At 44.3% G+C, this 11,841-nt stretch overlaps 1 protein-coding gene across 1 annotated transcript; it reads right to left on the bottom strand.

Moving 5' to 3' along the window:
- Positions 1-2,820: 2,820 nt before the first annotated feature.
- Positions 2,821-6,300, bottom strand: LOC108043221 (protein hairy). Its single transcript, XM_017121804.2, has 3 exons — positions 5,712-6,300; positions 4,654-4,749; positions 2,821-4,456 (listed from the first exon to the last, which is right to left on the bottom strand). The coding sequence occupies exons 1-3, from the start codon at positions 5,808-5,810 to the stop codon at positions 3,641-3,643; spliced, it is 1,011 nt and encodes a 336-aa protein (XP_016977293.1). The 5' UTR covers positions 5,811-6,300; the 3' UTR covers positions 2,821-3,640.
- Between the last annotated feature and the right edge of the window lie 5,541 nt (positions 6,301-11,841).

Consider the following 11,841-nt stretch of genomic DNA (forward strand, 5'->3'; position numbering starts at 1 on the left):
GCCGCCGTTGTCGTCTAATCAAGACTCGCAAAACAAGTTCAAAAACCCATCGGGCCAAAGAGAAAACAAAGCTCCGAAAACCAATAGCAAAAACCAAACAAAGCGAAGTGCGGGTGTCAAGTCGGCAAAGTCGGCGAGTCATTAAACTTGGCTCGCATTTGACATTGCCAATTGGCAAGGGGAAGTCGATGTGGAAGTGGAATTGGTAGTGGATTGTCATTAGAGTCGCTAAATTCTTGGCCCAGGCCCGGTTCATTCAACTTGTTTATGCGTACTCCCCGAATTTCCAGCTGCAGACTCCGATTCCGATTGCGATTTCGACTCCAGCTTATCTGGGCGGCAGTTCGCCGAATTTTTTTTAGCGACGACGACGCGATCTTCAATTACCATGAATGAAGTGGAGTGGAGTGAAGTGCTCCATGCCGCACACAATTCCGTAGAATGCTACACGAGTCGTCGTAAACAAACAGCTTTTGTTTTTCTTTTATTTTTGGGGTCATTTGCCAGAGCAAAACGTGACAACTGGCGACGGGCGGCATTCCACGCAGTAGCGAATAGCCTCAGATATCGCCACCACGTACCAGGCCCTGAGTGCCACACAATCCCCAAGAAAGCAACCCAAGTAAACCCAAGGGAACCCACAACCGGAACCCGAACCCGAACCAGAACCAGAACCCCGACGTTCTTTAATTTCGATTTCATTTGTGCGAAACTGTGCCGAATTCATTTCGCAGAGTGCTTGGAGGCGGTGGTGAAGCAGATCAAATTGAAGGACCACCGACTTCCAAGCAGAACCCGATACCCAAACGACATGCTGACTGCCCGCTGAGGAATGCAGCTATGCAAATCGCAATTTGCACAGGGATCTGGAAGTTAGGTAGCACGCATGAGCTATGTGGAGCAAGATAAATTCGTTCATATGAAAAAAACAACTCAGCAATTTTATTTTAAGCTATACAAATGACATAAGTGTAATATAAATATAATATAAATATAATGTATGGAACAGCGTAAGGTTTCTTTATATATAGGTTCCACAATGTAGCACCAAACCATTACTTGAGGTTTAGACTAATGAGTTTCATCATATTGAAAAACTGCAACTTTGCACTGCTGAGCAATTTCATTAGTTCATTTGGAATGTTCAAGATAGTTGTGTATAAATAAAAGTGATGGGACAAATGTTATCATTGTGAATACTATCTTTCTTGTTGTGGAAGGGAACAAATTCACATACCATTCTGAATCAGGCTCACTTGACATTGGGTACATATTTTCGTTAGTCATGCGATAATATAAGTATTTATAAATCCCAAAACCTTTGGCAAACAGGGTAATTCTCATTGCCTTAATCAGTGGCCATTCCGCGGATTTCTGTTGAACGCGGGCCTGCAAAATACCAGATTTTTCCCAATTAAGGCAAACGATGACTCAATGGGTACTTCTTCAATGGGGGTTTCGTTGTAAATTGGCAGACATACTGGCATAAATTTTGAAGGTATTTCGAGCTAGACAAGAGTCGATGAGTCATTCGTGGGCCTAAAGTCCGTCTAATGTGACTAATCAAATGCATATTCAGTTGAACTACCCAATCACCCAATCGGGCTTTCCTCCTTTCGTGCTTTCACTGTACTATTCTGATTCTAGAACATGCGACAGCTGCCCGGCTGATGTGTGCAATCTTTATTGCTCTTACGAGTTTTTTCCCTGGACTTTGAGGCTGCACGAGCTAGTTTTGTGAATCCAGTCATCCGGCGAATGAGAGCAAGTCCAGATGCATCTGGAGGGCCACCTAACCCGTGATGAACAACTGAAAGTTGTTTGCTCTGTGCACTTGATTCACCGGCCCAGCAAATGGAAAACAATTTTATTTACTTATCCGCTTTATCGCTCTCATATTATCAGCCATGATGCGGTATTTTTTCCGCAGACTTCGCGGAAACTTTTGTCACGAGCATGACGCTTAATGGCCTGGGATTTGTTCAGATTAAAGTGGCGGTGTACGAGGATTGGGGGCCGTGATTACACCGCCTCTAGGTAACTGATTCCCCATTTATGCATCATGTGCTGGGACACGGAACCTTGTAACTATCTGGAACAGAGTGGATAATTCAAGGGAATTTCCCAGAAAAGGAAACACTATAGTCATAATATTGCAACCGGCACTATTAGCGATTTAAATAGGCGCGATATCCGATTGAGTTCCAACTAACTCGAATCGAATCGACTTCCCTGAGAGCCCAGTTGAAATCCCATATCCCGTATAATGCTGAATCGTCGGATAGAGGAATTTCGTAAGGTTATCGCAATTAAAGCAAACCTGCCTTGAATTTCAAAATATTATCTTGCACTTCAAGTGAACAATCGATGATTGTGTTGCAAAACATTTTGAAATGTATTAAGACAAAGGATTTTCACTTATGACTATTCACTACATTTTTTACAATTTAAAGCTTATCGGGCAGTGCAGTCCGGATGTGTGAAAATCAAGGCAGAGGCTATATCCGTTCCGGTCTGGCCGCAGAAAGGCCTTCAACCCGTCGTGCTGATTGCATTAGCAGGAACAGCAATCGAGCCCCTTAAAACGTAGTTGTATTATCGCGGAACTCCCCGCCGATCCTCTCCAGCGGAATGAATTTCACCATGGGCAATATAATTAGCGTCGAAATTTGCTACGATAAGTCTCGGTTTTCGATAAGTTTCTTGTCAGTTTCTTGCATTGACCTCCAAAGAAAGAGAGACTTTCACCCAAGACCCCAGGAATTATACCCAACCCAATAACAACTCGCTTTTGCGTATTTTAATTTTTAGTAGAATCTTTTAATTTTATTTCTTTTTAGTATGTTGTTTGTTTGTTTTTTCTTTTCTTGTTGATTTTTTTGCTTTTGTTTGCATCAAATTCTTGTTTTGTTTTCTTAGAAGCTCATTATGTTCACTATATCACGTGGCCTTACGAATAGTTTTTTTGTGTGTGTTTTTATAAATATAATTATTCTTTGATTAGACTTAAGAGCGATAGAAAACCTAAGCGGCTTAGCGGGCTATGGTACAAAACCTATATTTAAATGGAGATGTACGTCTATATCTAAGAGTTATGTTTCGCGTTTATCTTTTTCATAAAAAGTATTTCAGCTTTTCAAGTGTTTGTTTTTTTATCATTTGTTTTGTTTTTGTGAGTGTGTATGGAAGACTTTTGCTGATTTGCTGCTATTCAAAAAGAGTAATACATGATATATGAGGCAATTCAACACCAAGTACTTGGACTGAGGTAGTTTGGCGATGTCCTGGTAGAATACCGTTCTCAAATCGATTACATAATAATAATAAATAAGTTATAACAACGTGTGTGTGTGTGTGTGTGCGTCTGATGGAGGTCCTAATCTCGCCAGTGGATTTCCAGGATCTAAGCCGGGAAATTAAACCGACGAGGATGTGGACCGCCGAAGGATTCGCATGTTTGCGGCGGCACTTCAAAGCAACATTTGCGTTATCCCGGCGAATGATGTGAAATGTCTACGCGCATGCGCACAACGCCTGCGCTTGTGAATGATGATTGGTGTAATGGTGTAATGGGGGTGTGGGGTGGGGGGGGTCAGTCTTAAAAGCGGGAGATTCGATAGGGGGCCTATCGCTAGACCCTCTACCAGGGCCGCCAGGGCTGCTCCTCCTCCTTAATCTGCTTCTTGATCACCAGCGACAGGGGCTGCTGCTCCATGGGCACGCGCTGGATGACCGATGGCTTGATGTCCATCGGCTCGTAGCTGGAGTTGGCCGGACTGGGTGGGGCGTAGCTGCAGCTGCTGCTGCTCCCGGGCGCCGACTCGTATCCGGCGGAGGAGTGCGAGCTGGCGGATCCGGTGCTGGCTGTGCGCTGTGGCATGGACACCAACATGGGTTGCTGCTGGGCGGCCACTGCTGCTGCTGCGACGGCGAGTTGCTGCTGCTGCTGCAGCTGTTGTTGCAGCAACTGCTGCTGCTGCTGTTGCGGCAGACTCTGTGGCAATACCAGGGCAATGCTGCCGTTGGGCAGCTTGGTGGGGATCACCTGCATGCCATTGGGCAGGAAGTATCCGCTGGCCGTCTGCTGGATCTGGCCGAAGAGGTAGGGCGCCGCTGCCGTCTGCTGGCTATCCTGCTCCGGCGAACTGGGCGGCGAGGGCAGCATCTGGGCGTGGATGGACTGCTGCTGCTGCTGGCGCTGCTGCTGGTGCAGCTCCGTCTTGACGCCATTGATGCAGTTGCTCAGGTGCTGCAATAGGCGGCGACGCTGGGCGGGCTCAATGCCGGGGAAGCGGCTAACCTCGTTCACACAGTCGGCAAAGCCAGCCTTGAATTTGTTAACAATCTTGGGATCGGCGGCCTGCTGCATGGCAGCCTGCTGGCGCTGCAGCTCTTGCAGATGCTTCACTGTCTTCTCCAGAATGTCGGCCTTTTCCAATTTGGAGTGGCGAGCCGGCTAAAAGTAGAGAGAAAAAAATCGAAAAATTAGTTAACTATTTTTAAATACATTTTTACTAGCTATCAAAAAGTCAAAAAAAATTTTTTAATTCGTTTTAGCTAGCTGTCATTAATATATTTTTTAAGATCAAGTATTTTTTTGTAAACTCTTTTTTAATTTTCTTAATTTTAACCCTTTTTTTATCAGATACTTACGTCTTTTTTGGTGGCATCCAGAATCAGAGTCTTCAGTTCATTGAGACAGTTGTTAATACGGGCGCGTCGGCGTTTCTCCATGATGGGTTTGTTCGACTGCAAGAGGCAAGAAAAGGAAAAAACGGCGATTAGTCACGGCTTTTGCATGGCTAATTTGACCTCATGCAGCGACCCAAAAATAGAGGAAGCTGCATGGGTCTTTAATTGGATGGAGAGCCAAGGAGGAGGAGGATGGGGAGGAGGAGGAGGAGGATCTGGGGGAATGGGTTGACTGGCTGGCGGCCAAATTTAGTCGCACGGCGCGTGCTCTATTTATAGCGCCACTCAGGCGAGGCATTGGTAAAAATAGTTTGGCGGTTATAAATTACAGCCAGGGTCTATAAATAAACCACCAGGTACGAGAGCATGAAAAAGTGGCAAGGTCAGAGCGGAAAAGATGCCCCCAAAAACTAGGCGCAAAAATCGCTTACTACGAGGGGGCAGTATATTGATCTTGCCAAATTTGGCAACGGATGAAGTCAGCTCTTTCGGGCCAAATCAATGAACCGGTCGTCTGGCCAAAATTGCAGCGACCACGCGACGCACGCGCCAAGTGGAAGCCGAATCCAAATCCGAATCCGGGGATCTGGTGGGCAGCTACAGCTCCGCCAGCCAATTTTGGGCGGCACTCATGAATGGATCGTGTCTGGTCGGAGTAGTAGGTATATGCCAGCCATATAGTAAATGCCACCAACGCGACGCGAGATAAATTCGCTTTGTGTTGGCGCGCCGACGGCAACTGTTTTTGGTCTGGCTCAGAGTGCTTTTTTTTTTTTTTTTGCTGAGAGCCATGTGGGAGATGGCTAAAAAGGAAATGCATTTGGGCAGCGGGATTGATGGGGCCAGTCGACCGCCTACAAGGCATATGGAAATCAAGTTGAGCTCGAAGTGGGTGGCTCTCATTTAAGGGAATTCTCATTTAATTTAATCCAGTTTTTATTTTCGGGGGAACTTTGGGTTCTGATTTTAATCCATTTGGAGGGGTTGGTTCAAGATTTTTTCCCAGGGAAGACACTTACCCGACGGTCACTTTTCTGCGGCGTCTCCTTGAGCTGGGCCGGCACCACGGCGGTACCCAAAACGTTGGTCATGTTGGCTGCGGTAACGCCGGTAACCATTTCGGTTAGATATTGTTTGTTGAGTTTGAGGCACAGTTTGGGTTTCACTTTGGGCAGCAAATATGGATTTGCTGCTCTCTATGTATGTGTGTTCACTGTTTATTCTTTAGTTTTTTATTTTTTGTAGATTTCAGTTCAGTTTGTGTTTCAAGTTCACTTGGTTTTCACTTTCGCGCAGCGTCGCAGAGAAGCACGTAAAAATTAGTCGAGTTCTCTTGATTTGGATTCTCGGTTTTTCAAGCGGAGCGATAGAACCGCACGCTACGAGTTACGGCAGGCGAATGAGCGGCAGGTTCTGGCTGCAGTGCGATTAAAAGACTCGAAACGAAGCGACTCGGCACGAAGCAGAAGATCGATCGCAGTCGGTTCTTCGGGTACTATATATATATACAAATATATATGGTGTATATATACGGTTTTACTGGGGATGTTGCGGAGCGTAGCGGGACTACCTTATCGCTGGGCTCTCGGCGGACGACTGACGATTGATCGACAGGTTCGTTGGCTAAATCGCCGCTGCGAGACGCGAGCGCGAGCCACACGACCGCACAAATACAGGGGCAATGGGAAGTACGGCGGCTACCTAGGGTTATATTGGCTATATTCGCTATATGTGCGCCTACCTGCTCGCTCGCGTTGGTATTGGTGAGCTGAGCTGGACTGAGGGGTACCTAAAGTCGTACACCCCGCGTTACTCATACGCCCCCTGGTCCGGCTGGTTTCGGTTTCGGATTCGGTGTCGCGGTATCTCGGTATCTCGGGCATTTCTTCCTTTTTGGAAATCACACTGCGAAACCCCCATTGGCGATCGCATCCGTTGGCTCGGTGAGGGATTCACAGATCCACAAGAGGCTGTGTGTCGGGTCGGTGGTGCTGCTGCTGTGGTGCTTTTCTGGTGGTTCGTAATTCGTGGTTGTGCCAGTGCTGCTGATTCATGCGGCCAACGCGACGAAGTCCCATAGAAGGTGAAAATAGCTGGCGATATGACGCCACCCCAGTGCGACAGGTTCGGGTGTTTTTTTTTTGTGTTTTATCTTTGGTTCGGGGATCGCTAAACAGTAAACAAGATCACAAGGTTGTGCGCACGCCAGGCGGAAGTGGGTGTTTGTTGGGTGGATGGGTGGTTGGGTGGTGTCTCCCCCAATCTTTCCAGACCTGTCTGTAAGCCCGACTAATTCCCCATGCCGTGCGCCGCAATTAAGTGAAGGTCGCCCTTTGCTTTTTGATCGATAGCCGACAAGCTAAATGAAATGGAAATCGTTACGGACAAGGCTGCGTGGATCACACGTGCTCCGGCCGACGCTTAGATTCAGTTTGATGGCGTCTACGTGCAGCGCTGGATTTTCACGTTTTTAGCTTTTTGTTCGGAGTAATGATTTATCGAAGGTTGGATGTAGTTACACGCCACTACAAAGAAAATTTGGAAAAATCCGACATCCACACACAAATGATTAGTTGAGAGAACTTTAAGGGAATTGTTTGGAAAACTGAGAATTCTTAACTACAAATGCGTTACTAATTTTCTACCTCGCTTAAAAGAACATTAGTCGCAAATATTTCAGTTTATATTGATATAACTTAAAGCGGAAAGTGAAATTTAAAGAACCTTAAACCCATTCATTATTTAAAATATACTGTTATAGTTCTGAGAACTGAGAATCACTAACTTAAAATTGGCATGTAACTATTTAGAATAGTTAGGATGAGATCAGTCAAGGGAGGTGACCCATATTTGGTTTACAAGATCAAGTATGGGGAAATAACGCTGTTTTTGAGGTTTGTTTATGGGAAATAATGCTAGATTTGACATAGACCCCTAACTATTAGTAATTAGGAAATGGTTTTAGAATTGAAAAAAAAAATAGAAACCTCAAAATGTCGAATGACTATTCCGGGGTATTTACCATATTTTTGAGGTTTTCTTATGTGAGATAGATTGAAAAACCAAGAGTATTTACGCAGAAACTGTCATCTACTAATTAAGTTAACTTTGAAGGAGATGAGTCAAGGCAGTTCACAGATATTTGGATATCTGAGTAAGAGTATAGTAAAAAGATTTACCCGTGTTTTTAAGGCTTTTCTTCAGAAATTCGTAATAGAAGTGAATAATAAGCTCCTGTAGATTACGACCATCAAGGCAAATCAGAAAAATGCATGTTTAACGATTTGTGAAATCCACAACAATTTGGGGAATTTCTGACATTTTTGAGGGCCGTCGGCTGTCGGTTGTCTAGTGTTGTGCGTTTTGTGGTCGCCACGGAAGGTTGCCATGCCGCGAACACATTGCCCCGGCATTACGGCAATCCGGCAAATATATACAGGCGGCAGTGGCGGACGTCGACAACACCTTCGCGTTCCAATTACAATTTGGCAGCCGATCAAAAGGCGTCCCGCCCGCGGTCAGCGTCGGCAGAGGCAGAGGCAGAGGCAGCAACAGCGGCTGAGGTGGTGGCGGCAGAGGCGGCACTTGTGCATGCCAATTTAATTGCAACGAAAAGCAACAAGAAAATAAACAAAACGAGAGATCGGAAAACGTTGGCGGTGTTTTACATCATGCTCGCGCTGGCCAAAAAAAGCCAAAGGTGTGGATGTATCTCACGGATACAGATACAAATACATTCGCAGTTGTTTGTGCGCTCAACGCCCAATTTGACGCCCCATTGTTGTTGTTGATGTTGTTGTTGGCGGACTCGATCACATGCAGCGTCTAAAATAAACTGTGGCTAAAATTTATAGTCGAAAAGGCGCAAGCACACAGAAATGTGCGCATTGCTAATTGCGTCTAAAATTAGACAGCGCCAGATACAATCGCAGCCCCTCCCCCTCAGATTCCCCCGCAAACCCCGGGAGCCCTGATCACTGAATAATCACCGATGATCACTGATCGTAGACCTCCGCTAACAGCGACGTCGCGATTTTAACAGCGGCAGAAACGCCCACGCGCCGCTTTTAAGTCGCTGAGTCGGAAAGTCGGCAACAGCGGTATGTAACTAAAAATAACAGTACTCGGTGGGGGAGGGGGAGCGACTGTTACGCCCGGCAGTGGGAGCAACAGAGAGAAAGAGAGGGAGAGAGCAAACGCTCCATGGCCGCGGCGAAAATAAATTTCTAGCCGCGCGCGCCACTCTCGCGATTAAAACGCCATAAAAATCGCCAACGCTGTTAAAAACGCGCGTTACATTTGCGCGATCGGTTGCTATTGCACTGAGGCAAAATATGACCTGAATTGGGAACAAAAATAGGTAAAGAGATCATAAAATTGTATTCTTAAGTCATACGTATTCCATCATAACTTTGATTTACAAATAGTGAGATTAAACTATCAATTAAAAATTACTTCTTATATAATATATTTTTTATTATCCTTATGGATTCTTAAAAATAATAATAACTTGATTAATATAATGTGTATATAGCAAAAAGTAGATTTAAAGATTTCTTTAAAAGTTAAATGAATGTATTTAAATTATAGCTTGGAATATTTGTTCTAAGTTTGTACCAGTTATTAAAATTGAAACAAAATTAATAGAGGCCTTTAACTGTATTGCAAAGTCATCTGATTTTATAAAACTAAAATCTTAAGATGCAAAAACTCAGCTTTAAAACAAAAATACCTTTTTGTAAGAGAGCAAAACAAAATAAATAAATTTAAATAAAAATTTAAATGAGGCCTCAAAATGAACCCAAAATTTTTTCCGTGAGTATGGTGATGCTGTTGTTATTGCAACTAATGGCGCTGTAAAATTTGGCAAAGCCGAGTGGGTGGCTAAGGGAGTGGGAGGGGGACAGACTGCGTGCGAGTGAGTTAGCACTCGCATTTGTTCCCCCACATTTCGCAGCGGTTGTTGTGCAAAGTATTTTATTACTCATTAAGCGTAACGACGCATTTTGCCCAGAATTTCATTTTCGGGTTGGATGGGGTAATGAAAGAGGGTGGGGTTTTTGCGGCAAAAGGCTTAATTTTTCGACACAAACGTCAGCGAATACCCGACGACAGACATTCTAAATTTAGCAACAGGTAAAAAACAATGCAAAAATACATTTTTCAGCTCTTCTTATCGAGGCTGTTGTCTTCATTTCGCTTTGCGTTTGTTTTTGTTATGTGTCGTATTTTTTTTTAGTTTGGGTGGCCGAGCGACTTTATAAGGGCAAAGAAGGAAGCCGCGGCATCGAAATCGCGTGATGCGGAAAACGGATAACTGAAAAAAGGGGGCAGTCCAAACGGGTTTATTTTTTAGTAGGCTCTAACAGTAAAATTAATAAAAAACAGTGAACAGTTGGGTATAGAAAACTTAACTGTTATAACTGAGGTTATTAGGATTGGGAAAGGAAACGGGTATTATTATCTTAATTGAGTTTTAAAGGGTTTCAAGCTAAAACATATATGTATGTTTTTTTATTGTATTTTAATAGGTTGGTAAAGACTGACTTAGGAATGAAGTTCTAAAAATAATACCGAAGCTATTGTCTGCAGCGAGTTTTGAATGAATTATACATTATATATATTAGAATTAGTTCTCATTTAAAATCATACAAGATTTTGAACCAAGAGGAATTAAAAGCAACTTATTTCGAACCTAATGATTTGTAAGCAATTTCAAAAGAATAATTCTGTCTTACAAAGAAACAAAAGGGAGCTACAATGTTTCTTAATCTTTTAGAGATGGCTATACCTTGATGACTTTTGGATCCTTTGCTGGCTCAGCCGGTTAATTTGCTGGTAAAATCCCGACAGCAGACTTGACTTTTCGACTGCCAGCCAAGTGCTGAACAAAGTGCACATCCTGGGCCTTTTGCTATTTGGTAAATATTGGAGTTTTTCCAAAAGTTAAGTCCGGCAATCCTTTCGCTGGAAGCGAAATCCTTCCGCCCACTGCTTCTTGTCCGAGTTTTCCGATAACGCCTCTATTGCTACTGCCACCGCTTCCCAATCCTTAACCCGTCCTCGGAACAGTAGCCGGATGGCTTTTAGCAGGGCCAACGCCTCCCGGCGGAGGAAAGGGTTCCGATTTAAGCCATGTCCTGGTATTCGTGGCTTAGTTGCAACCGCGTTAATTAAATCGCCTTAGACACGCTCGCCCCTCCACACACAGATCATGGCCAAAAAGGGTTCAGGATCGCCGCGGAAAGGATTAGAAACCAGGTAGGGTTGCCAACGGGTTTCCACGCTTTCTATTAACAGGATGATCATGCCCATCAAAGGGCTAAAACCACACACCCATAAAACCGAGTGTGCAACAATGCCACTGCGCGTGTGCAACGCTCAGTCGGTCCAACTCTTCCCTATCCACAGCCATACCCTTTGGCCAACTTCAGTCTCAACCCTGTTTATTGCACCCTTTTGGCACTTTTTTTTTACCTAGTACTCCTACGAGTCTGAGTCGCCGTGACGCTGTTTGTTTATTTGCCATAAAAGGATTATGGGCGTGGTGCATCCAGGTATACCTATGTATCTCTATCCATAGGGTTATAGGGTTACTCGCACGCCTCTGGACCAACTTAACCCGTTGCAAGTTGAGTTCTGGAGAGGATTTGAGCAAGAGAAAGTTGGCTATGTCTTTTTAGCGAAGTACATACAAATGTCTGGCTGATTTGTTATTTGTTTTAAGAACTTCCTGGTACTGAAATTTGACTCTTGACTCCCTTTTTTTATTCCCACCCGTCCCTCATAATTTTCTTTAAAAAAGTCAACTCGCCTCCATAAAGAAACAACAAATAGCCAGCAGACGTTACATCGCATTGCGTAAAAAACGAACGCAGTTCCCTGAATTTTCAGAAATCGTTAACAACAAATTGCATAAAAAATGATTTCCTCACATTTACGAGTTCGGCTAAAAAAACGCGTCAGAAAAAAAAGAACATCCTTAGATGGCGGGTGGCTCAAGGTGAGGATGGGTAGAGATGGATGGGTTCGCAGCATGCAGAAGGATTTTATGGTTTTATTTAGGGTTATTTGCCGGCAGCGAGGGCCTTCAATGTCAAATCAATTGGCGGGCAAACGTCAAACTCGGCGGAGGACAGGTAAGGATCG

Source organism: Drosophila rhopaloa, unplaced genomic scaffold (genome assembly GCF_018152115.1).
Source record: "Drosophila rhopaloa isolate 14029-0021.01 unplaced genomic scaffold, ASM1815211v1 contig_163, whole genome shotgun sequence".
Taxonomy (NCBI): domain Eukaryota; kingdom Metazoa; phylum Arthropoda; class Insecta; order Diptera; family Drosophilidae; genus Drosophila; species Drosophila rhopaloa.